At 45.9% G+C, this 27,979-nt stretch overlaps 1 protein-coding gene across 1 annotated transcript in view; it reads right to left on the bottom strand.

The window, feature by feature from the left end:
* The window catches only part of LOC124803296 (lysine-specific demethylase 3B), a 147,223-nt gene extending 121,066 nt beyond the window's left edge, over window positions 1–26,157 (bottom strand). The window contains exon 1 of the mRNA XM_047264478.1: window positions 25,983–26,157. Within this exon, the coding sequence (XP_047120434.1) occupies window positions 25,983–26,113 (131 nt within the window). The 5' untranslated portion in view covers window positions 26,114–26,157. The remainder of the gene's footprint in view (window positions 1–25,982) is intronic.
* Between the last annotated feature and the right edge of the window lie 1,822 nt (window positions 26,158–27,979).

Here is a 27,979-nt window from a genome sequence, read left to right on the forward strand (position 1 = left end):
ATTTTGCACACTTCTACCTAAGCGTGCCGAAGAACAACGCAGCGTGAGTTCATCTCAGTCAAAATCGCTAAAATGTGCATCGCGAATGAAGTACGCCTTCTGCCTGTTCCAGCTAACAACTTGCGGTGGTCCACAAACGATTCCTATTCTTTTGTCAGAACCAAACAGCAACTCCTTGGTAATCTACCTCCAAGGGTTTGCCTAGTTTCATAGAACACAAAAGTAGAGAAAATCCCGTAGGATCCGACGACAGAATCACTGTTGGACTTTCGGGAACTCTTCACGGTGAATACACGTTCAACGTATCGTTAAGAAGTGATTTGAACTTCAATACACAGGTAAAACCAAGGTTTAGTGCGTATCAATGGATGATTGCTTTCTTCAAGGCCACGTGTAACACATCTGCTACATATACCTACACAATACCGTAGGGTTGCCTGTTCTCTGGCAACGTTCCGTGTTTGGGCTAATGTAACATTCAGGAACGTCCCACTACCGTCACGACCGGTCGATCGGGTCCTTACGAAAGTGTTACGGGGACGCATATGTAACCTTAACGGAGAATGCTGAAACAAAGGCGACATTGCTCGAGTAACAAGCTGTTCTGTTAGCTCAGAAAACCAGTTTTTCGTACTATAGTTTCCATTACGACCAGAAGGGAGAGATTTGAGAGGGTACGGAGGATGAAAGATCGTCAGACGAACCCTAACTGATTCGGTAATTGACGGGGAAGGCGGCAAGTGACAGCTGTGCGACGTATACGTCTTTGAAAAGGTTCGTCGAACAAACGCACATAACTGTAGACCCATATTGTACATATCAAACCATCGTAGAATTTTGTAACAAGTTTTATTGTTCCGGACAAGGAAAACCTCCCTTCAGGAAGCAACATTGATTTTGAAAACTACGATCGTGTTGAACCCAACTCCCTTTGTTTTTTTGTGTTTTTTTATTTTTTTTATTTTTTTTTTATTTTTTTGAAAAATTAATAAATGGGCCTCCTTCCTCCCCTATAGCCCTACCTTTTCCTCTCCAAAAATGCCGCCATCCCCCTTTGTTCGTCCATGAGACTCAAAGCAGTATATATCGGTACCGATGATCATAATCACCGTCATCGTCGTCGTCCAATTCCGTGTTGCTGCGTAATGAACGAAACAGGATCGAACCGAATATCAGACGAGTTCTGTGACAAGACTGATTAGTTTCTAGTAAATAGAACACAGCATACTATTTTTAACGACGAGAAATCTCCGGAAGTAAAAGTAACTTTGGGGATACCCTAAACTAAGAATCGTAGAAAATTCTGAGAGTGTACTTCCCTTGAACAGTCAACTAATGTATTACTTCCACCGATGTATATCTAGCGAAAGGACCACACGTTATAATGTGGCTGGAGGAGTATAGATTTCGATGATGGTTAAAATTAGAGAGATCCGAGCTCACAAGGAGGATTACAATCAATTATTCCTTCCGTGGACCATTCGCGACTGGAACAAGAGAGTGGGGAAGTGTCAGCAGTACTCAAAGTACCCTTTGGCACAAACCATAAATGGGAAAAAGGGTTGCATATATAAATGTAGATTTCTATTACGAACCGATGCGAGACATTAGGGCGCGCACTGAAGTTCACTAACCGTAAAACTGACTCTGCCCTATACGGCAATCAACAGTGTAGGCGGTAAGTGACACGCTATGCTCCGACATGAGCACAGACGAAAGTTATTTTGCTACCACTGGGAGTGAAGTGAGGCACTGGTGCAGTGCTGCTGACTGCACCAGCGATAGGCGGCCAGGAAGGAGACGGTCGCATTTCAGACTCTGGCGGGCGCTTGTTTACTTCCTCCAGATACTAAAGAATCACGTTCGCGTCACTGACGTGCCCCACAGACTGGGCCGCTGGACTTGCGCTACGTAGTACAGTTAGCGCGGAAATCCCTAAAATAGCACAAGAGTTGTAGGCAGACGACATGTGTTAGCAAGAACCTTATAATAGAAATGGGTAATGGGTATATTGCCTCTGGCATACATCGCTAGGTCTCTGATGTGGCTGCCTAAGGTTTACTTGATGGTTGTATTGGACGTACATGGATGTATACATCCATGTAACGTTCTTGTTGGTTATCTGCATGATAACTCAGTGTTAATTGCGTAACTGTGTTACTTTAATTACAAGTTTTATTCAAAATTACTGTTGCACCTTACAGTCATGCTTATTGTTATTATTGTAGAACTGTATCGGTAGGCATTTCTACCCATTACCCATTTCTATTATAAGTTTCTTGCAAGTACAGTTCGCCTGCCTGCAAGTCTTGTGCTATTTTAGGAATTTCCGTGCTAACTGTGCTACGTAGCTCAAGTACAGCGGCCCAGTCCGTGGAGCACGTCAGCGACGCGAACGTGATTCCTTAGTATATGGAGGAAGTAAACAAGCGCCCGCCAGAGTCTGAAATGCGACCGTCCCCTTCCTGGGCAATATATATAGAGGGTGGTCCACTGAAAGTGACCGGGCCAAATATCTCACGAAATAAGCATCAAACGAAAAAACTACATAGAACGAAACTCGTCTAGCTTGAAGGGGGAACCAGATGGCGCTAGGGTTGGTCCGCTAGATGGCGCTGCCATAGGTCAAACGGATATCAACTGCGTTTTTTTTTAAATAGGAACCTCCATTTTTATTACATATTCGTGTAGTACGTAAAGAAATATGAATGTTTTAGTTGGACCACTTCTATCGCTTTGTGATAAGATGGCGCTGTAATAGTTACGAACGTATAAGTACGTGGTATCACGTAACATTCCGCCAGTGCTGACGGTATTTGCTTCGTGATACATTACCCGTGTTAAAATGGACCGTTTCCCGCGGAAATGGTCGATATCGTGTTGATGTATGGCTATTTTGATCAAAATGCCCAACGGGCGTGTGCTATGTATGCTGCTCGGTATCCTGGACGACATTATCCAAGTGTACGGACCGTTCGCCGGATAGGTACGTTATTTAAGGAAACTGGAAGTGTTCAACCACATGTGAAACGCCAACCACGACCTGCAACAAATGATGATGCCCAAGTAGGTGTTTTCGCTGCTGTCGCGGCTAATCCGCACATCAGTGGCAGACAAATTGCGCGAGAATCGGGAATCTGTGTTGAGAATCTACGTCAACATCGATTGCACCCATACCATATTTCTATGCACCTGGAATTGCACGGCGACGACTCTGAACGTCGTGTACAGTTCTGCCACTGGGCACAAGAGAAATTACAGGACGATGACAGATTTTTTGCACGCTTTCTATTTAGCGACGAAGCGTTATTCATCAACAGCGGTAACGTAAACCGGCATAATAAGCACTATTGGGCAACGGAAAATCCACGATGGCTGCGACAAGTGGAACATCAGCGACCTTAGCGGGTTAATGTATGGTGCGGCAATATGGGAGGAAGGATAATTGGCCCCCATTTTATCGATGGCAATCTAAATGGTGCAATGTATGCTGATTTCCTACGTAATGTTCTACCGATGTTGCTACAAGATGTTTCACTGCATGAGCTAATTGTGATGTACTTCCAACATGATGGATGTTCGGCACATAGCTCACGTGCAGTTGAAGCGCTATTGAATAGCGTATTTCACTGTGCTGTTGACTACTATGTTGGCTGACAATACTCTATATTAATTCTTATTTAACATACATAACAGATTACGAAATGCAAGACGACATCTGGCTTCAGTACCTAAAGGTTAAACCTATCTAGGTTTTATCTACCACCCAAGTACCCGCTCAGTTGAAAAGTTTTAAAAGTTAGGGTATTTATTGGGAAAGAAATGAAGTCTCAATGAAGACACGCAAAAAAGACAAAAACTAATTTAAGTTCCAAGCGAAGTAATGGCCAATAATGTCCCGTTTCTTTCGATTACACTTCCACTGTTGCTATTGAAACCGGCACATTCTTTGTGATATAAAACACATTTATTCTTTTGGAGAATACCTTCATGATATAACCATTCATTTTTTTCATTTTATCGGGAGACGAAAAACTGTTTTACTAAAGCAGTTGTTACTTACAGGAAGTCACAGTTCCATTGCTGCAGCACGTGAAACTTCTTAATAGTATGATGTGTTTCAGAGTTTGGTGCAACAATTAATCTGAAGATAACCGTGGATATTTAAACCCAGAAATCACATTAGTTTACATAGAAAGAAGTGGAATTCTCACATCATTGTTTGCGAAGAAATCAGAACAACGAGATTTATATACTCGAGCTTAGTAGAAACTTGAGATATATTTGTTCGCCATGATGCCTGTAGGGTCTATAACCAAAGTAACAAAAATGTCGCACAATCCTTTGGATGACTTAACATGATCAGATGACGACGTGTAACCAAGACCTGAATGCAATTGTAAACACTATTTCGGAGGTTTTTGGGACTACACGGAGTAAATATTAATAGATGACTATCGTGCTGGCCACAGTGCACTTTGCAGATCCTATCTGACGCCACTTCAGTCACATACCAGATGCGTTCGATCGGATTCAGATCTGCGGGGGGAAGGGAGGGCGAGGGTGGGGGGGGGGGGGGAGGGGGCAGCACATCAACTGGATCTCGCCACACTGTTCCTCGAACCTCTACACACGCCTCGCCTTTTGATTTGCTGGAATACCCACTACCGTCGGGAACCATGATCTTTATGAAGGGGTGCGCGTGGTCTGCAACATATTCTCCTGGAAGACTACGGATTCGCGCCCTTCCATCGGCATGATGAACAAGATATCGGGATTCATCAGACCAAGCAACGCTCTGCCACTGCGATAAACTCCTGTGCCGAGGTCACGTGCCCACCTCTGACGTAGTTGCCGAAATCCTAGTGTTAACATTAGCACACGAATGGGTCGTCGGATGCCGAGGCCCATCGGTAGGAGTGTTCAGACACACTTGTTCTCTGTCTAGCATTATGCCGAGGCCCATCGGTAGGAGTGTTCAGACACACTTGTTCTCTGTCTAGCATTAAAGTATGATACTAGCTCAGATACAGCTCGTTGCTTGTAATGCTTTACTAGTCTGCCCAGTCTGCAACGTCCGGCATCTGTAATGAAGGGTGGCCGCCCAACCCCACGACGTCTGGACATTGTTTCACCTTACTTTCGCCACCAGCACTCCTCGAACGCACCTGACAAACCGTGCAGTTTCCGAAATGCTCGTGCCGAGCCATCACAATCTGCCCTCGGTCAAACTCAAGATACATTGCGTGTGTCTACCCCATTCTACACACGGGCAGCACGTTCACTGATGCTATATGCACCTTGTCTGTATCTGACTAGCAGTCACTCCTCGTAAGGTGTATGTCGGCAATAGGTCGGTGGTCGTAATGTTCTGGCTTGTTATTGTATTAGCCTAGTTCAATGATTCCCGAATTTTTCCTCTGGCCAAACCGTTTGAGAATGCTGGTATTTTGATGGAACACTCGTTAATTTGAAGGTTAATAGAAATTTTTTTTTAAAAATGAGCAAAACCTGCTCACTCAGTAATTACCTGAGTTTTACATAATAACTAATAACACAGAGCACAATGATTTTTTAAAAAAATAGCATCGCCTAAACTTCTGAAAAACCCCTTGCTATTAATAGTGTACCTGTGAATTCCTAAGGGACCAAACTGCAGTGGTCATCGGTCCCTGGACTTACACACTACTTAAATTAACTTAATCTAACGTATGCTAAGAACAACATAAGCACCCATGCCCGGGGGAGGACGCGAACCTCCGGCAGGAGGGGCCGCGCAAACCGTGAATGGCACCTTGCGCGGCCACTACACGCGGCTTATTAATAGTTTTTTACTTCCCGCGGAACACATTTTGGGAAACTCTGGTCTAGTTATATTACTTTTTTTTTATTGAGACGCTACTAACCTCTTTTTAAAATCGTGGAAGACGCCGGTATCTGGATCCTTATGCACTGTTCAATTTTCAATGGCTGCTATCCCCAGATGAAACTTTACACTTTTAAGGCAGCAGGAATCCATCTTTCACTGCTTCCCCATTTGCTAAAGTCACCGAGTTTGGATTGCCTATGGACTATGCAACTTTTACCTTCACGGACGTGGCTATTAAATATCATACATCGAATGAAATTGACTCTTTAACGAAAGCGGGCAAATTTAAACTATACATGTACAAACATATAAAACATCGAAAAAGTTATCAATCAAATTCTACAGTTAACAGGAAACGAGGTGCAAAAAGTCGGAGATAATACAAAAGACGACGACGAAGATGGTAACGGAGTTGAAGTAGGGAAAAGAAATAGTGCTAATGGTAGGGATTTGTTTATCGGATTTACTTGTTATCTATTTGCAGGCACTAGCAAATGGAGAACGCTTAAAATAATAGCTCTGTCACTCATGCACGCACACAGCCCCTAGCGGAGCTCCGCCAGCTTCCCGTGTACCTTGTATTATCACAGCGGCGGGTGTTCGCACAAAGAAAAGAGAAGCGACGGATGAGTGTTCTAGCCCTGGCCGGGTTATCGAGCGACGGCGTAATGCGCGCAGAACAGAGTGCCACAACTTCCAGGCGCACCCCTCAAAAGACTCTGCCCCGCAACTTTCCTGTTTTAAATCTCCCCAACTTTGTTTTTTAAGTTTTCCAATTTCCCCTCCATGCGGCGAACAAAGTTTGTGTCGTCGGATGACATTACTCGGCTTTAATTAGTTTCACTAACGTAATACGCCACGGATATGGTTAATTGAGATAGAGGTTGGGCCTCACTTGGAACAAAGTCAGTGGCCCGGCCTTTTACCACAGGAGAGCCCTCTCGACAGTTTACGCTCTAACGTAATACGCCACGGATACGGTTAATTGAGATAGAGGTTGGGCCTCACTTGGAACAAAGTCGGTGGCCCGGCCTTTTACCACAGAAGGAGAGCCTTCTCGACCGTTTACGTTCCCAAGTTGTCTACTATTCTCTGACGCTGTGGGTGTCCAGTAAGCAATAATGGAGTAAAATTTTGCTCCTGCCTGAAAAATGAATCATCAGCATCATTTGCTAATCTGCCTTCTTACAGATTATCTAGAATTCCCCACTGACAAATGACGGGACCTCGGAATAGTTTCCAATTGCACGTATGGGAGAAGAGGGCTTCAGATCGTTATTCGGTGACGTCGATTTTCTACAAACAATAGAGGAAAATGTTACGACAAACGCGATGGGGGGGTGGGGGGGGGGGGGCGCTGTCATTCTCGTCCTCAAAACAAATTCACAACCACTGTCCTTCTCCATCATCCAAGGCTGTGTCCCGACTATCTCCAAATGGACGGTAGTAACTACTTTTGTTACTGCTGTCGTAGAAAATAGATTCAATCAGACAAAAGGATCCATCAGACAACTAGCTGCGCATACACAAGAAGCGAGAAGATTTCTTTAAAAGAAACTACATGGAAAACAAAGTCGTGGCAAAAGTTATCATAAAATATCATCTAGAGTCAGCATGTCTGGTTTCTGATTGTCAGTTGTACTGTGGATATTACAACTACCAACTAAATCCTGTGTTGAATTTAAGTGTTGTGAAATTTCTGAACACAGTATTTGTAATGAAAACTTGCAAATGGTTATCACATCATTCACTGGACTTTAAACATATTTGTTCGGTTTCCCCATGAAAGTCTCTCGAACAGGATAACATGGTGTTTGCTCAAAAGCTTTGCGTATACTTAACTGTTGTTACCGCATCTGCTGCTATGAATCAAAGACTAATGATTTTGTGTCAGTAAGGACGATCCCTGAAAAAGACGCGTGGCGTTATTAATTGCTGCAACTCTCCATTCAATGGCCGAATACTCGGTTGCCTTTCCCGAAATGAACCATAGTTTTTGTTCCTATCTGTACTGGTTCTCGCTCTTTGTGAGTTTACCAATAGCAATTCCTTGTCTGTAACATTCACATATCCAAAAATACGCAGCCCGCAAAACAATGATCACGCAGCAGCATAAATGTGGTGTTTCTATCGGTGATCCGCTGATGCCCACTGAGCTAACCTCAAGGTTTAAGGCACACAATCTAGGTAAGACTTCCACAGCAGTGTTATGTAAATGATACTGAGAATCCTCTGTCGCGTTTCATCGTAAGTGAGTTAATACAAAAGAAGCGATGGAATACATGCTTATGTTAATGGCTGTTTAAATAATTAAGAATAACACTATACCTTCTTCAAACTTTTTCCCCTGATATAAGCTAATTATGTAGCTTCCTCTACATAACATAACAGTATGTCAACAATGCGTCTCGTTGTTCAGAGGAAGAGATGAAGGAAGAATCTACGGTTGAACATCCTACGGGAATCTAAATCGTTTTAGAATGAGGGCGAGAAGTGGTCGGACAAGAATGAGGAAATGAATGTACCGTGGTCTATGCAGCAATCCAGAAATCATCCTGAAGAAAAACACACAAGCCACAATGGTTCCACACAAACCGAAAATAAACGACGGAGGAAGTGAGATGTGCTCCTCTTAAAAGAATAGTGTCACACATCAGAGGAGAACAACTTTCTCCAAGTAAAGATCACTGGGAAAAATGTGTGCGACGGATCTACAGTGCATTCACGGGGTGGTTCATGTTGGTAATCTGGTGACATGTTCGATTTGCAATGCCGATGGGATTCATGTCGGGCAACCGAGGTGGCCAAATCATTCGCCTAAATTGTCCACAACGTTCTTCAAACCCATCGCGATCGTGGCCCGGTGAAATGACACATTGTCATCCACAAAAAATCCATCGTTGTTTGGGAACGTAAACTACATGAATGGCTGCAAATGCTTTCCACGTAACCGAAATAACCATTTCCAGTCAATGAGCTGTCCAGTTTGACCAGAGGATCCAGTCCGTTCCATGTTAACATTGCCCACACCACAATGGAGCCACAAGCGGACGTATGCTGCCATAGCCCATTATCTCCAAATTTCGCCACACTGCCCTAACTGATATGATAGTCGTATGTCCCACACTGATTGATATCAGGCAACGTTTCTTGTCTGTCAGCACTTACAACTCTACACAAACAAAGCTGCTCTCGGTCGTCAAGTGTAGGCTGCCGGCCACTGTGTTATCCGTGCCGGGAGGTAATGCCTGAAATATGGTATTTCGGCACATTCCTAACTTTGCCTAACGATTTCCGAAATGGGATGTCCCATGCGTCTAGGCCCAATTATCATTCCGCATTTAAAGTCTTAATTCCGTCGTGCGGCCAAAATTTTTTCACGTGAATCACGTGAGTGAATATGACAACTCCGCCAATGCACTACCCTTCTATGCTTTTATACCTTGTGTACGCGATAGTAACGCATCTGCATATGTTCAGCTCGCTTTCCCAGAGTTTTGTCACCTCCGTCTAATTACGGTCGCTTGAATTTGCAGTGACAATTTCACACTTTGTAGCCTGACATCGCACCGAAAAGGGACGTAGACTTGCCTATGTTGAATCCAATACAACGTATCATCTAGTCACTCAACCAAATAACGGCGATGACGCGAGAATATATTACAGGTAACCACATGGAATTCGTAAGCCTATGACAGTATACAACAAAGAACAATTCTAGAGGTCGTTAAGAGAATTTGGTGTATTATCAAAATTAATCACCTTAAAATTTCAAATGTGTATAGAAGAAACTTTCTTATAAATAAAGATAACAGTAGGAGAACCAGAAAATTAAAAGATGTAAATTAAACTGAGACAAGAGTACACCGTCCCACCTATAATGGCGAATGAAGAATAAGCAAATACTGACCCCAAACGCATTCTACTGCAAAGGATGTAAGCGGTGGCCGAGCGGTTCTAGGCGCTTCAGTCCGGAACCGCGCGACCCCTACGGTCGCAGGTTCGAATCCTGCCTCGGGCATGGATGTGTGTGATGTCCTTAGGTTAGTTAGGTTTAATTTGTTCTAAGTTCTAGGCGACTGATGACCTCAGAAGTTAAGTCCCATAGTGGTCAGAGCCATTTGAACCATTTTTGAACTTGCCACGCGGATGATGTAGCAATAATTATCAATTACGTAACAGAAGTAATCACAATAATTACATATAATTGGAGAATTGCTGAGAAAAATGAGTGCGTGGTAATGAGGCAAAACAGAATACCTGGTGACAATTAAGGGAAAAAATAACTAATTGATGCATCCTCTCCTGTGAGTCTCGGCAATAAAACAGACGTAAAATACACTCCTGGAAATGGAAAAAACACATTGACACCGGTGTATCAGACCCACCATACTTGCTCCGGACACTGCGAGAGGGCTGTACAAGCAATGATCACACGCACGGCACAGCGGACACACAAGGAACCGCGGTGTTGGCCGTCGAATGGCGCTAGCTGCGCAGCATTTGCGCACCGCCGCCGTCAGTGTCAGCCAGTTTGCCGTGGCATACGGAGCTCCATCGCAGTCTTTAACACTGGTAGCATGCCGCGACAGCGTGGACGTGAACCGTATGTGCAGTTGACGGACTTTGAGCGAGGGCGTATAGTGGGCATGCGGGAGGCCGGGTGGACGTACCGCCGAATTGCTCAACACGTGGGGCGTGAGGTCTCCACAGTACATCGATGTTGTCGCCAGTGGTCGGCGGAAGGTGCACGTGCCCGTCGACCTGGGACCGGACCGCAGCGACGCACAGATGCACGCCAAGACCGTAGGATCCTACGCAGTGCCGTAGGGGACCGCACCGCCACTTCCCAGCAAATTAGGGACACTGTTGCTCCTGGGGTATCGGCGAGGACCATTCGCAACCGTCTCCATGAAGCTGGGCTACGGTCCCGCACACCGTTAGGCCGTCTTCCGCTCACGCCCCAACATCGTGCAGCCCGCCTCCAGTGGTGTCGCGACAGGCGTGAATGGAGGGACGAATGGAGACGTGTCGTCTTCAGCGATGAGAGTCGCTTCTGCCTTGGTGCCAATGATGGTCGTATGCGTGTTTGGCGCCGTGCAGGTGAGCGCCACAATCAGGACTGCATACGACCGAGGCACACAGGGCCAACACCCGGCATCATGGTGTGGGGAGCGATCTCCTACACTGACCGTACACCACTGGTGTTCGTCGAGGGGACACTGAATAGTGCACGGTACATCCAAACCGTCATCGAACCCATCGTTCTACCATTCCTAGACCGGCAAGGGAACTTGCTGTTCCAACAGGACAATGCACGTCCGCATGTATCCCGTGCCACCCAACGTGCTCTAGAAGGTGTAAGTCAACTACCCTGACCAGCAAGATCTCCGGATCTGTCCCCCATTGAGCATGTTTGGGACTGGATGAAGCGTCGTCTCACGCGGTCTGCACGTCCAGCACGAACGCTGGTCCAACTGAGGCGCCAGGTGGAAATGGCATGGCAAGCCGTTCCACAGGACTACATCCAGCATCTCTACGGTCGTCTCCATGGGAGAATAGCAGCCTGCATTGCTGCGAAAGGTGGATATACACTGTACTAGTGCCGACATTGTGCATGCTCTGTTGCCTGTGTCTATGTGCCTGTGGTTCTGTCAGTGTGATCATGTGATGTATCTGACCCCAGGAATGTGTCAATAAAGTTTCCCCTTCCTGGGACAATGAATTCACGGTGTTCTTATTTCAATTTCCAGGAGTGTAGATGTACATCCGGCAAGCTACTATACGACACATTACAGGTATATTAAATCCTGAGAGAGAACGCTCTGCAGCACGTCCAAAATACCCGTATGTCAATCTAACAAGGCAGTATAATTTTACGGGCGTGAAGCTTTAACATTTAGTGAAAAGGATGTTAACTACTACTTTATATTCGAAAGGAAAACTGTCGACGTGAAATCTATGAAGATACCAGAGAAAAGAGGACTAGAAAAATGACTGAGTGTAGAACACGATCACGTAGTCACAGTGTTAAAGAAGGAATGGTTGAGTTGGGTTAGTCATATAGTAGAAATACGTGAGGTTAAGGCAACTACTAACGCACCACTTAGTGCCAAGGATCCTCCCGAGCGGTTCGTTAAACCTCGAACTAGTTGCCATCAGGGCATTGAACGAGCGAAATTAAACAAATACAGTAATATAATAGGCGAGCTGTGGTTGTTTATGCGTACATTAATTCTCTAGAAAAATTGTTAATAATCGAGGAAGGTCCAGGAGGCATGACGTAGCTAGGACGACTATCAACACGAAATGGACAACCGACGCACTGGAATGAAAGAAATATACGACTATGGGGTTTTTAGCAGAAGCGTGTGGTCAAGAACGCCTTTACAATAAAAAGAAAGACGATAAAAGAGTGTCGTCTTAAATGCAACCTCAGTGCACCACACTTTTACACGGCATGCTCCGTAACGGCAAAGTCCGCTTTCAGACCTCGGCTGCCTTTAATTGCGCAGGTGGGGCCGTCTAGCAGGTAGCAGATCTGGGCGAGCGCCGCCGTGCTCGGCTAGATCAATAGCTGCTGCTGCTCTGCTGGCCCGTCCCGGGAGCCAGCAGCCGCCAACCTGTTGATGCGGGCTGTACCAACCCCAACACCCCCCCCCCTCCCCTCCAATTCACGGAGCTCTTCCAAAAACTCCTCCCCCTCTCATTATGCCGCGCAACGGGCTGTACGGTGTTTCTTTCATCCACTGTCACCTTTTCCACAGCACGTCGATGTATTTTGAATAAATCCGGTCACCAGGTGCTCCTAAAGCCTTTACTTTTTACATTCTGCAAAGGAACAGTGGCCGACAAAATGAAACAAGGATTAAATCGGGTGCAAGTAACACGCACATCAATAAAAACACGAAAGTAATCCTTTACTTTGATAAGACGCAAAGGGTTGGGTGTTGCTTTCCAAGAAACGGAATAGATTAGATTAAGACGCAACGTCAAAAATACTCAGTAGCAACGATTAAACACAACAGAGCTTCCATAAAAATCAGAAATTGGTAACATTAAAGAAAAAAAAACTTCGAGGCCAGGAAATGATATACGAAAATCAGTATTTGTATTTGTATGGGTGCGGAACGCGAGCAGTCAGTAGGATGGAAATTAAAAGACTGATAGCATTGAAAATGTGGTGTTTCAAGAGTCTGCTGATCCGATGGGTTGATCGCTTAAGAAATGAAAGACATCCTGCAACGAGTCAGCGAGGGAAAAAATCCTAATAAAAAACTTATCAGGAAGGAGAGCGGTTGCTGAAAATTGTAGTTTACGGTATAATAGAAGTACAGAATCGCAGGATCAGGCCTGGGTGTGAATATATAGGGTGACTATAAATTTTCTGTACAACTTAATACTTTAAATCTTTAAAACTGTACTAAATATTAACAAAGTTTTCAGCATGTGATATGATGATGTTGTTGTGGTCTTCAGTCTTGAGACTAGTTTGATGCAGCTCTCAATGTTACTCTATCCTGTGCAAGCCTCTTCATCTCCCAATACTTACTGCAACCTACATCCTTCTGAATCTGCTTAGTGTATTCATCTCTTGGTCTCCCTCTACGATTTTTACCCTCCACGCTGCATTCCAATGCTAAATTTGTGATCCCTTGATGCCTCAGAACATGTCCTACCAACCGGTCCCTTCTTCTTGTCAAGTTGTGCCACAAACTCCTCTTCAAGTCTATTCAATACCTCATTAGTTATGTGATCTACCCATCTAATCTTCAGCATTCTTCTGTAGCACCACATTTCGAAAGCTTCTATTCTCTTCTTGTCCAAACTATTTATCGTCCATGTTTCGCTTCCATACATGGCTACACTCCATACAAATACTTTCAGAAACGACTTCCTCACACTTAAATCTATACTCGATGTTAACAAATTTCTCTTCTTCAGAAACGCTTTCCTTGCCATTGCCTGTCTACATTTTATATCCTCTCTACTTCGACCATCATCAGTTATTTTGCTCCCCACATAGCAAAACTCCTTTACTACTTTAAGTGTCTCATTTCCTAATCTTAATTCCCTCAGCATCACCCGACTTAATTAGACTACAATCCATTATCCTCGTTTTGCTTTTGTTGATGTTCACCTTATATCCTCCTTTCAAGACACTGTCCATTCCGTTCAATTGGTCTTCCAAGACCTTTGCTAACTCAAAGTTTTCTTTCCTCAATCAATGATACGCATCATAGTGTGCATCCTTATTTGAACGGATAATGTCTAGTTGGAATTCCATTTCTCTCCACGCGCGGTTGCAGATCCCCATGGTGTTCAAAAGCACTGTGAATGCGCGCCTTCAAGTCCGTAGTCTCTAACCTTGGTTCGGTATACCAGGTCCTTCACAAAACCCCCAAAGGAAGAGGTCTAGTGGCGTGGGGTTGACGGATCGTGGCGGCCACCGAATTGGACCATTTCGTCAAATCCACCTATCCGGAAAAATATATAGAAATCTTGCGTCAAAAATTGTGTAACTTTAAAGGTAAAAGAAACCTTATGAGTTATAGCATGTCGAAAACCGTTTGTTAATATCTAGTCTTAAGGTTTTTAAAGGTAAGTTGATATGTTAATTTATGGACATCCTGTATAAGCAGACCGGTTATGTTGTTGTATACACGAGGAAAGACGAAATCCGGCTATAAACATACACGAGAACTGCACCAAATCAACAGTGGTATTGACCAAACTACTGCTGATAATCAACGGCACTGCAGAGATCCGTAATTACTGAAGGAGTCCAAAAGGTAGCACTATAAATATAGTTTGAGGAAATTAAATCAATCTGGATTTCTTCCTGCCAGTATGACCTAATGTTCACTGTATGGGTACAAGACACTGTGTAGCAGATTCGGGTGGGTCAGCACACTGTGTTACAGGCATCGGTGTTTTACAGATGTCAACCTGCATGTGAGTTTTATGTGTGTTTTTTCTTCAACGAAATTAATTTTGACAAATGCCGGGCTAGTTTTTCTGGAATAATTGAATTTGTGGTAAGGTCTTACGGGACCAAACTGCTGAGGTCATCGGTCCCTAAGCCTACACACTACGTAATCTAACTTAAACTAACTTACGCTATGGAAAACACACACACACACACACACACACACACACACACACACACACACACACACACACACACGCACGCACGCACGCACGCACGCGGACTCTAAACTCCGACGTGGTGAGCCGCACGGACCGTGACAAGGCGCCCTAGACCACGCGGATATTCAGGTATAAACAAAAACAAAAGGTATCGTCCCTAGCACACAGAGAAAGTTAAAACACGAATGAACTTACAGTTAACACGATTCACAGACAGATAGCACAATCTGCTTTGCCCCTTAGCATAATTGACAGAGTGCGTCGGCACTAAGGCATCTGATCATAGAACTAAATAAAAACCGCTGCAAATTCGTGAATGGGCGTGCGGCCACGTAGATGGTTAACAAGGAACACATACAATTATAAACTTCTGTCAGGCTTACATTGAAAACAAAATACACAAATTCTATGCTATCTCTGGTATCATTAACAGAACATAGGGCCATAAAGAACAAAAAAAGACCACCATGAAATTCTATGAAGTGATGGCCGCTTCTGTCTTGTCCTGAGGAAACAAGAGTGGGTTACCACGAGCAAAACAAAACTCAAATATCAGATGTAGTTCCTGTAATTAGAAATGAAGATATTAAAACAAAATTAAATATTTTAACATGAATCGAAGACCACACCTTACTGTATTCAATCATATACACTGTACACAAAACGTACTAACGTTTTTGAGATCTACTTTCTTTAAATTGTATGATATTTCCTCTAGGCTTAGCTGGTAAAGTGAACTAATCCTTTTCACATTTTATAATTCCATGAAATAAAACATCCCACATGGTCTTACAGTTCAAGAAGTTTTAGCAGAGCTGGAGGGCTATGTAGTGAATGAACATGAGGCTGATGACTTAATATTCGTTATTATTTCACCCAATGCAGATGAAATAACAAAACCAGCAGGAATGAGGATTCTGTGATTACATGTTTGACAAACAGATTGAAGTTCTCGTAGTGAAATGAAGGGACGACAAAATAGCGTGTGCAGTTACAAATTACACTATTCGTCGAAGAATATAAGGCCCAAATGTGTAACGTTGTTCTACTGGACAAGGAGACATCGTTTCTCAGGACGAGGATAAGATAAAGGGAGTGGTGATGCTGGCCATTATTCACCCAGATGATGTCTGCATGGTAAATACATGGCGTGCGTACCAAATTGCTAACCCAAAGCTCTCACTTTTCGATGTCCAACAGAGTAAAGTGATGTACTTTTCGAAGAAACCAGGATCGAGACCGAAACGCAGAGAACCAGAAGGAAGCAGACTGACGTACGAGGGAGCACAGATCTACGACTGGATCCAGGAAACCACATTCACGTAAAACACGACAGAGATGTGAATACTGTGAGGATAAAAACCACAAAAAAATTGTGATAAGTCCAATGCTGGTTTCCTAGAGTGCAATGTTGATATACATTATAAGTATTTTGTTTCATTTACTACTCAAAGGACACACAGTAATATTACAAACTATGGTTTTATTTTGTTCGCGATGTGTCTTATAGTTTTCGGCACTGTCCATAATATTGCACATTTTGATAGCTAATTTTGCCAAAATTCGAAAAATGGGACAGTTTTTGTACTAATGTACTTAAATTTTTTAGAACACCTTTTCCTTTCATTTGTCACTCAGGGTACCGCATTACTGTGACAGATTGAAAAAATATGTCGCTACGTTTTGGTTATCCACGTAGGACAAGCGCATATGGCACTTTCTCTTACTGTGGACCTCGAGCGACTGTGACAGTGGACACCTCGTGACGCGACCATTGTCTACGTGCAATAGGGGGAGGGGGCACTACCAGATGGTCTAATATGTGCGCTGGCGGGGCAAAATTCCCGATGGTATTGGCTTTTATTTGGAATTTGGAAACTAAAATATCAGCTCGTAACCCTTACGTCAAAACTCAGATCTGAGTTGGGAATTAATCACTGTAGTAATTCACCGTATTGACAACTGATTTGTTTCAAGGTTCGAGGGGCACTAGGGTTGAGATGGTGGGTGCTGCGGGGTTTTCCGAGAAGCGGCGGCCGCAGTTCGTGAAGATGCCAGGCATGCGGTGGCCGAATTCCGGGAGGCGCTGGTGCAGGCGAGCGGCCCTGTTCGCAGAAAAGCACCTGGCACGCTGCCGGCATACTTGGCAGCGGCGCGCCGGCCTGTCGCGAGGTGTCACTGGGCGGCGTTAAAGGGCGGCACAACACGCCTCTGCCGCCCGCTATTTCGGGGCCCCTCCCCAGGCCATTCTATCGGATTAGATCACACACGCACAAACACTGAGAATGGCGACGAGAGTGGCAACTACAGCAAGCGCTTCACTCAAAGAGGAGATGTCCTCCAAAAACTGTGTGTTGACAATATGCTCTCAACAGAATGCATTGTTCGATGTAACCGAAGAATTCACAGTAAAAGCTGTGTCTTTGCAAGCACTAAGTTTTTCTCGCTCTGAACAGCAATTTCTCTAACCCCGTAGTCCGCCTCCGTGGCGTAGCGGTCGCGTTACCGCCTACCACGCAGGGGGCCCGGGTTCGATTCCCGGCAGGGGACTGGGTGTTGTGTGTCCGTCATCATTTTCATCATCATTGACTCGCAAGTCGCCGACGTGGCGTCACCTAAAAAGGACTTGCAATACGGCGGCCGAACTTCTCCGAATGGGGCCTCCCGGCCAACAATGCCATACGATCATTTCCATTTTTTTCTAACTCCGTAGCGATGTTGAAATCAAATCAGCCAGTCTGATGAACCGGTAAATTAATTTTCCTTCCATCTTCAACTGTCCACTGAACTCTCCTGCTTTCTGTAATAAAGTCAGACATGACACGGGTACCACTCCTGCTATCTTCCACTGAAACTGCAAGTGCCGTTTTTATCTACTTCAGACACGATGTAACGGTTCAGCTTGGCTGTCAGCGTTGGTTGCAAAATTCGTAACCTTTTTATATCTTTTTTTATATTTCTTATTCATATACCCATCCCATAATCTTGACACAAGTTTCACTACATAGAAGGAATAACACATTCTTGGCACTTTGAGCTTAAGGACTGTTAAAGGACGCAAGGAAAAGAGCCCCGCGTCATTCGCAATACTGCAGACATAGTAAAAGGACTTCGTCTCGTGATGCGGTATCCACAGCGATAAGTATTTAAATGTCGGCAGCTGTAGCATAATGCATTCGTAGCTCAGCAGCATAATCGACAATCTAGTAGGCGAGGCGAAAGTTTTGGTTCATAACTGTCTGGGTGCATTTTCTGTGCGTTATTCCTTAATCTGTTTAATCCGGTGGTAAGGTCTTGTAGGACCAAACTGCTGAGATCATCGGTCCCTAAGCCTACACACTACTTAATCTAACTTTAACTTTCGCTGTGGACAACACACACACCCATGCCCGAGGGAGGACTCGAACCTCCGACGGGGGGAGCCGCACGGACCGTGACAAGGCACCTCAGACCGCGCGGCTACATCATGCGGCTGGGAATTAGAGACGATGTTAATACAGAAATGGAAACTAGACGACACAGAACTCGACAAGTCGATATGACATAACATTTCTTCCGTCAACTTCTTGGACGCATATGATTTTGTGGGTGGAAGCGTCTTTCCGCGGGTGCGGGGCAGAGATGTAAACGGCAGCGGACAATAGCGCCGCCAAGGCCGCGCCGGTTGCTTGCACCTCTGGAGCGGCTCTCGTGGCACGACCTTCAGTCGTGCTACAATAGAGGACAGCCATCACTTAACATAACAGGCTGCCCTTGCTCAATTGGGAATTATTCTCCGCCGCTCAATCGGGAATTGCGCAGTTGCTCGCCGGCTTTCAAAGCCAAATCCAAATGATGCAGGCGGCACGAGGCGCACATTGCTGAGCGTCGCCGAATGCGTTCACTCTTACTTACCAACAGCACATATACGTAGCAAGCAACACTAAATACAACAACCATTCTTAATTTTAGGCTGTATCACACTGATCTAGGGACAACAGTTCTTCTAGGTAGCTAAGTTATTACCATGTATCCGGTTGATACTGACTATATTATATTACAGTTGGTGGTTTGAGACTGAGCGTAGTTTATTGTAAAGCAGCTGATAATTAAGACTATTGTATGGCAAACGTGTCCTAACAATTTCAGCTGACGTAAAATAGTAAAGACTTCCACACTATGTGCGGTGTTTCCGTGACTCATGTTGGTCATGTTAATCACTCGAAGTTTCTGTTGACCGAAACGCTGAAGTTCCTTACAGTATTGGCTGTACAGTGTCCAAGTTTCACAGCTTCGTAATAGCGCTTAAATCACCTTATACAGCATGAGTTTTAGGTGCACGATCAGATCTTTATAACTGAAGACTCAATGTATCGTTTTTCCAAAGAGTGCCGGTTGTACACATTTCCTGTCTAAGATTCGTTCAGAGGCACAGTGTTTAGATAGGCTGCAACCCACATATGGGAAGTAAACAAAGATGTAAATTTAAAGGATTACCCTTGGTACAAGGACTTGGTTTTAAAAGAAAATCAATGTAGAGTTACAATCTGTTTTACGAGTATGTATTCTTGTATTGGTTTACTGCCTCTTGCAGCTATTCTGGTGTGAGGACGGATGTTGCAGCGTAATCTACACACAGCAGTTCAAGTCATTTTTGGGATCGTAGAAGTTTTTTTTTTAACTAAGCCTATGAAAATTAAGGAGGCCTCCGCCGAAAAGATATCCAAACTCAACACCCGGTCTGGATCTCGTTACGTATGGAATAGCTGACAAGTAAAGGGCGAAGAGAAAGGGCGCAAATACTATGTGCGAAATACAACTTGAGACTTTCACGCGGTGGAGTGGGTGAAACCCTTCTCTGCCCCTCTCATATACTACTCAAGGCGGCGTTTGGAAGAAACATGCAACTGTAGTACTACCAAATCAAAGGTGACACGCGTAGATTACGATCGCTGAAGTGTTTTTGCCACAAATTGTAGAAAACTACGTAAAATGTTACTGTGTACGACATTATTTGCTGACTGAAGCTGGCACCGACTGGAACCAAATCAATACTGACCAATTCCAACAGATTCCTTCATTCCCGGGATCCACAGCGTTAAGTGCGAAGTTATTGTGAGCATATAGTATGCAGCCCAGCAGTAATCGTTACAGATTTAAATAAATTATGTGAATGACCGAGTGCCCAACCATGCGATCGTCAACGGCCTGGCCAGGATTACAGAAATGACGAGGACAACAAAATCGTCTAAGTACATACAGATAATGTAGCTTTATCCAGGTCATACAAAGCTACGAAGGGAGATTGTTGCTGTTCTCTACATTTTATTTGGAGTTCTCTCGCACAGAAAATCAAATCATGCATATGGACATTTGGAAACGACCCTGCGACCCAAGGCGATTAGGGAAGATTCTAATGATTACAGCGCCATTTTTAAGTCGGCAGGTATATCCTGGAGAGTCTCACGTCTGAAGTCGAATTTTGGGAATAAGACCCAGTTTGACCACGGTATCAGTGAGTTCATTCCCTGGGATCTCTATGTTGCCCAGTGTCCAGACGAAAGTCGCTGAGCGTCCACACTGTTCAAGAATATACAGGGAATCCTGGATAGCAATGACCAACAGATGGCGAGGGCAGCACGAGAGCTTGCGAACTGCTCAAGGACTAGCTGCAGGTGAGAAAGCACCCCACTAGTGCAGGAACGGATGTGATCAATAGTTCAAGAAATGGCTACCAACTCCACAGTGGTAACACTACAGCCAGCCAACAAGGAGAGCAGTTCAGCATGTTCCACATGAGTATAAGAAAAGCCTACACGACCAGTCACCATCAAGCCATCAATTGTAGACTACTTCTGAACCCTGGGATGCGTCAAGGATGGTGAAAAAATGGCAGTGGAGACCTCGGGAGGAAATTGAGTCTTTCAGATCTTGTCATAGGTCAAGAAGTTGTGGTTGAGTGCTGCACCACAGAGGTGTATAGGAGCGGATCCAGAGGAGAGGTGGAAGAGAACATAGACAGGATGCATATTGTTATCGTAATCCTTGATCGGGGGTGCTACTGCGGAAGATGGATTACCATGTTTGGAAACAGGAGGCGGTAGTTTGGATTCTTAAGCGTGATGTGAAGTTGGGTAGCCAAGACAGTAAAGAACTTCAGCGTTTCGGCCAACAGAAACTTCGAGTGATTAACATGCGCAACATGAGAGTCACAGAAACAGCGCACATAGTGTGAAAGTGTTTACTATTTTACGTCACAAATTGTTAGGGCACGTTTGCCACACAATAGACTTAATTATCAGCTGCTTTACTATAAACTACGCTCCGGCTCAAAACACCCACTTAAGTATAATATAGTCAGTATCAACCGGATACATGGTAATAACAAGCTGTTGTCAGCGCCAGATCCATAATCGATCGACCCCAACCTCCACGTGTAAGCTGTTCAAAAGATTCGTCTCTCAAGTGAAACCCCCGGCAGTGCTGTGTCGGATCCAGTATCTACAATGCTGGGGGCGATGCCTAACTGTACGCCAAACCCCTCATAATCAAGGCAGGATTCTATCAGGGCTTTGTAAAGCTGCAGAAGGGTAGTGCGATCTGCACCCCAGCTGGTGTTACTCAGGCAACGAAAGTGCATTAAGGTGCAGTCAGCACTTTCGCTTAAGCTAGCTAAGATGGGAGTCAATGTCAACTGAGAATCAAAGACCAGACCTAAAAAAAGATAGATCTCCACCACATTGAGTAGCTGGTCATCGAGGTCAACGTTAAAAGAAGTTATTGACGCGAGTCTTGGAGACGGAAAATCGAAAATCATGGGTGAGGCCCATGCCGGCCCCTTTGGTATGGCACCTTCCAGGCTAGACGAAGAACAGTAGAGGCAAAAGTTATGAGCATACAACAAGGGTCATAATGAGGACCCCACAGCTGTTGCTAGACCATTGATGGCTACTAGGAAAAAGGGACACTCAGGACAGGGCCCTGTAGCACCCATTCTCTTGGATAAGGGGGTGGGGGTACTGTGGGAAGCAACAACTCGTACCTGGAACATATGGTGCGACAGGAACCCCTGGACAAAATCTGAGAGCGGACTCCGGAGACCCCATGCATGTTTTTTGTTTTGTTTTGGTTTGGTTTGGTTTTAGGGCGCAAAACTGCTATGGTCATTAGCGCCCGGTCCGTGACTTAGGAAACAGTAAAAAACCGAAAATGGAAACCAGCGGCAATGGGAACGAAAGTCATAAAATTGGAGAAACGAAAAGCAGAAGGAAGGCTTAAAAATCCACTACAGAAAAGGGGTTGGTTGTCCCCCAAAAAAGCTTCAAATGACTGACGTCATTTCACTGGCACTAATAAAACTTGAGAACGCGGTCGGCTGAGCGCGTGTCATCTGCTAAAATCGACGATACATCAGGCGATAGCTGTAGACGGGAGCGTAACCGATTAAAATAGGGGCACTCAACTGAAAGGTGTCTCATCGTCCACAGCTGGGAGCAGTGAGGACAGTGGGGGAGGATCGTCGCTTAAAAGATGTCGATGGCTAAAAAGACAGTGCCCTATCCGGAGTCTAGTTAAAATTACCTCCTCCCGACGACGTGTTCGGAAGGAAGGGGTCCAAGCACAAGGAAAAGCTTTCACGTACCGCAATTTATTATGGGGAAGTGTCGACCAATGCGCGTGCCATAAATGAACAACACGACGACATAAAACGCTCCGTAGATCGGCGAAGGGAATCGATTGAATAGCTGGCCGAAGAAGAGAGACTGCAGCCTTGGCCGCAATATCGGCCGCCTCATTTCCACAGATACCAACGTGTCCCGGTAGCCAGAGGAACGCCACCGAGACGCCCCCCAGGTGGAGCAAGCGCAGACAGTCCTGAATCCGGTGGACCAGAGGGTGCACAGGGTAAAGAGCTTGGAGAATGAGGAGAGAGCTGAGAGAATCTGAGCAGATAACATACTGTATCCGCTGATGGCGGCGGATGTAGTGGACAGCCTGGAGAACAGCGTAAAGCTCCGCAGTATAAACCGAACACTGGTCGGGAAGCCGAAAGTGATTTGGGGTGTCGCCAACAATATAGGCACTCCCTACACCTAACGATGTTTTCGAGCCATCAGTGTAAATAAATGTGGCTTCCTTCATTTGTGCACATAGAGCAGCAAATGCCCAACGATAAACAAGTGAAGGGGTACCATCCTTGGGAAATTGACAAAGGTCACGGAGCAGGCAGATCCGGGGACGGAGCCAAGGCGGTGCTGTACCCCAAGTTGTCACCCCCTGCATGTGAGGTAGCAAGGATGTGGTGTCGCCGTGTGGTGTCATAAGCCTTTTGCAAGGTGTAAAACACAGCTATAAAGTGTTGAAGACGGGCAAAAGCTGTAAGGCTGGTAGACTCCAGGGAAACCAGACTATCAGTAGTAGGCAGGATGGAGGCAGACGACCCCATGACTCATGGAGCCAACACAGCCGCCGGATGCTGATTGCGTATAAGCAACTTACAGAGAACTTTGTTCAGAGTTATTGGGCAATAGCTGTCCATCTGTAGAGGGTGCTTACCCAGTTTCGATACTGGGACAATGATGCTTACTCGCCTCTGCGATAGGAACTCGTCCTCTCTTTGGATGTGGTTAAAGATGTGAAGGATGCCAAGGATGTGACACTGATGATCCACCGGTAGCTGTTTGATCATTTGGTTGTGGATGTGGTCTGGCCCTGGGTCTGTATCATGGCAGTGAGCAAGGTAGCATTCAGTGCAATACCAAATACGCGCGCAGGTATCTGGTATCCATAGTGACATCTGATCTTAGCCCAAACATGCTAACAAGAGGTATGTGGCCCAATGGTTGAAATGTACTGTTCCCAGCATTCTTGTTTCCGTCGCTTTATTAGGTGGTGGACCTGGGCACGCAGTCACTTAAAGGCAGTGAGGTGCTCCATCGAAGGGAGAGCCCACCTACGATCTCGAATGGCCTCTGCGACTTCCGAGGACCACAAAGGTATTGTCTTCCATTGGGGCAGGCCCAAGGAACAGGGTATCGCTAATTCAGCTGCTAAAAGAATAACTGTAGTTGTACTCTGGACTGCCTCTCAAGCGGCAGGGAGCCAAGTCGACAACAGACGATAAAGCAACCCATTCAGCACAGTTGAGAGCCCATCTAGGCAGACGTCCAGGGGAGTGACACTGAGGAAGAGACACGAAGATTGGTAAGTGGTCATTACCACATAGGTCATCATGGACCCTCCAGTGGATCAGTGGCTGGATGGAGGAAGACGTAGGCTGCAAATACAAAAGTCGACGGCCGAGAATGTTCCATGTGCCACTCTAAAGTATTGGCGGGGAGGGGGGGGGGGGGGTACCAGTATTTAAGAGGGAAAGGTCGAGTTGTGCCAGTAAATTGTCGATGTCTATGCCACGGCCAGAGACCATTGTTACACCCCACACAGGATTATAGGTGTTGAAATCACCCAAGATTAGGTAATGTGGGGGACCTGAGAAACCAATGCTAACGGTATGTTCTCAGGAACTTCAGCATCGGCAGGGAGATATAAACACTGCAGATGGTAATATCCTGTCGTTACCCGAACATTCACAGCCTCCAAGGGTGTATTAAAAAGCACACGTCTGTTATATAGGGTGTCTAGAAAATATGTTCAAATTCCGCCCGACATCTCGTCATAGGCAGCACGATTCTTCCCCGGTATCCACGAATGGCTGGGACCTGCGTTGCTGGATAATAAATCTCCTGAAGGGGAATGCAGAAGGCAGGTGATATGCTGAAGACCCTGACGTCGCACACTTCTGTTAAGTTTGGAAAAGATGGCACGTCAAAAACCAATAATGGGGACCATGTAATCGTTAATGGAAGATTAAGATAGCGTCTGGAATGAAACTAGAAATCAAGATCAGAATTGTGAAGCATGTGCAAGCAGGGTCTGCACCAAGAGGACGACCTGACAAAGTCTGAGAAGGTAAGAGACTGTCCAAGTGTAGGTTTGCAGCACACAAAGGGGAAGCAATGCTGCAAAGGCTGGGGCCTCGTGGTAGCCAAGTACATACTCACTAAAGAGTGGTGAGCCCCCTGGGGTGGGGGAGAGAGGGAGGGGGAGAAGTGGGCCAAATCACATTCAGTGGCTGCATGTAATGAACAAATACAACAGATCCTGCATGAAATGTGACAAAAAAGCCGAGTGTCTTTTTTAACGCAGTGGAAGAATGAACCTACAGCTGGTTACAGGCAGCGTTGTAAAGAGTCATGTATTTCGAGTGATTTCATCCAATTCTTGCATTTGTTAATATTTAGTATTCCTTTACAGTAGATTTACTATAACTGTCCAGTCACATTAATGCGACCACCAGTCAAAACTCCGAATAACCACCTCTTTCAGTGCGAGATGTGCAGGAAGAGAGAGAATGAGGTTCTGGAAGCTATGGACAGGGTAGCGGAGCCATGCTGACTGCAGTGCCGTGGTCAGCTGCGCTAGTTTCGTCAGTGGAGGATCCACAGCGCGAACAGCCGGATCGAGGAGGTTCCAAGGATTCTCGATTGCTTATAAATCCAGGTAGTTTGCTGGCCAGGTGAGTACGGCAAACCCAACCTGGTGCTCTTCGAACCACACACCTATACTGCGAGAATTTTGTGATGCACGGTATACTTTAACCACTGCGGCACGCCAACATTTTACAAACTTAGCTGTTCCGGAAATGCTTCCACCCTTGGGACAAAAGCCAGTGAGCTAGCCCTTTTGGATGTTAGGTAAATCGCTACATCATTCCCACATTACGTCGAAAAGTGCAGTATCTTCTGCACCACCCCCACCCCCCCCACCCACCCACACCCGACATGCCTTACGTATTCGCACTAGTACGGTTGCCACCTCAGGTCTGTGAGTGGTTATCGCAAGTTGACGTCGGACATGGGCGTCGGTCACATTAACGTGACTGGACCGTGTAAGATAATATGCGCTGCTTTCCGTTTGGTTTTACCTGATGATGCGGTCCCGCTCGAGCACCTCGAGGTCGTAGCGGTGGTGCGGCTGCGGCTGTGGCTGCGGCGGCTGGTAGAGCGGGTGCGGTGGCGGGTGGAAATGCGAGTGCGAGTGGGGCGCGGCGGGCATCAGCAGCTGGTGCTGCACGCTGTGCACGTGGCGCACCTCGACCAGGCCGGCGGGGTCGCGCCACACGGGCCCGCCGTGGCCGGGGGCGGCGGCGGCGGCGCCGGGGGCAGGCGCGGGGGCCACGGCCGCGCCCGCCGCCCCGGACACGCCGGAGCCGGGCGCCGCCACCGGCGCCGGGGACGACCGCGGCGGCTCCAGCGCCGACACATGCTCGCGCCTGTACTGGCCGGCGGCGCCTGCAACATCGGAATACCGGCCTGTCACACGTCGAAGCACACAGCAAATTGAGACAGTGTTACAGCAGACGATTCGCTTCGAGGAAAGTACACTCATTTCAAAATGGAGATAAAAGAATCTTTGACAGTATAGGTTTAATGATTGAAAGCACACATGAGAACACAGCACACACTTGTGTTTTAGCTCCATCCTCAACATAGCAGTGGGCTGGAGCTCCATCATGGAGTAGCTACATTACCCTCTGTATCAGCAAAACAACGCATTCCGGCTGCGGAGCTAGGATCACATGCAGGGCTAGTATGTGTCCTGTCTGTGAGGCGCTGTGGAAGGATGACTAATCCCACAAAAGGAATCGCCAATAATACCAACCTACACATTGAGGCTCAGCCAGTGGGAATTCTCCCCCGCCCACAAGTGGGTGAAGGTTGACGACATCGCACCTCGTAAAGACAGGCTCGTCTGTGAATAAGGTGAATGACAGAAATCTCAGTATCCCGACGGCCGGTGCGACGAACCAACGAGAAAACCATAGCGCGAATGAAGACTGCATGTGTTGTGATACGAACAGTGGTAGTTGTGGAGAATATTCCACCCTGTCGTCTGGATTACCCCGTGCTGGCTGACCGCCAACCTCGTGCTGATACCAGAGTCTCTGTCGAAGATAAGTTTATCTCTAACTTCAAGTTGATGTACCTCCAGAACGTATTTCAGGCCGCATGACCATAAACCTGTTCTGCACCTTTAAGTCTCTCTGGTGTCGTTTCCTCCAGTTTGTCGTCGTTGAGCAAAATCATCGTGTATAACGGTGGGATGAGTCCAGTGCGTACGAGTGCGAGGATAATCATAGTAGAAGAAATATAACACGGGCGGCGAAGATAAATGCTACAGTAACCCCTCTGTGAACGATGGTGTGTCACTAATTGGGTCGACATGAGGATATCACCGCGATTAATTGAATCATATGTCAAACGTATTTCAGTATCTTCCCCGACAAATGAATTCTATAAGAATGAAACACGTTAAAATCTGGACATTGCACTCAATAGCGTGACTTGCTGTATACACTGTTTTCAGTAACAGCAGATTTATCAGACTGTAGCAGCCATGTGCAGTGTATGTCCAGTGCAACGTCTCCCCCCCCCCGGTTACATATTTTGAAGCAGAATACCGAACACATCTCTAATTTTCACAACCACACACGAAAGTTCCTCCCCCCCATGAACCATGGACCTTGCCGTTGGTGGGGAGGCTTGCGTGCCTCAGCGATACAATGGCCGTACCGTAGGTGCAACCACAACGGAGGGGTATCTGTTGAGAGGCCAGACAAACATGTGGTTCCTGAAGAGGGGCAGCAGCCTTTTCAGTAGTTGCAGGGGCAACAGTCTGGATGATTGACTGATCTGGCCTTGTAACATTAACCAAAACGGCCTTGCTGTGCTGGTACTGCGAACGGCTGCAAGCAAGGGGAAACTACAGCCGTAATTTTTCCCGAGGGCATGCAGCTTTACTGTATGATTAAATGATGGCGTCCTCTTGGGTAAAATATTCCGGAGGTAAAATAGTCCCCCCATTCGGATCTCCGGGCGGGGACTACTCAAGAGGACGTCGTTATCAGGAGAAAGAAAACTG

Source organism: Schistocerca piceifrons, chromosome 6 (genome assembly GCF_021461385.2).
Source record: "Schistocerca piceifrons isolate TAMUIC-IGC-003096 chromosome 6, iqSchPice1.1, whole genome shotgun sequence".
In the NCBI taxonomy this organism is placed as follows: domain Eukaryota; kingdom Metazoa; phylum Arthropoda; class Insecta; order Orthoptera; family Acrididae; genus Schistocerca; species Schistocerca piceifrons.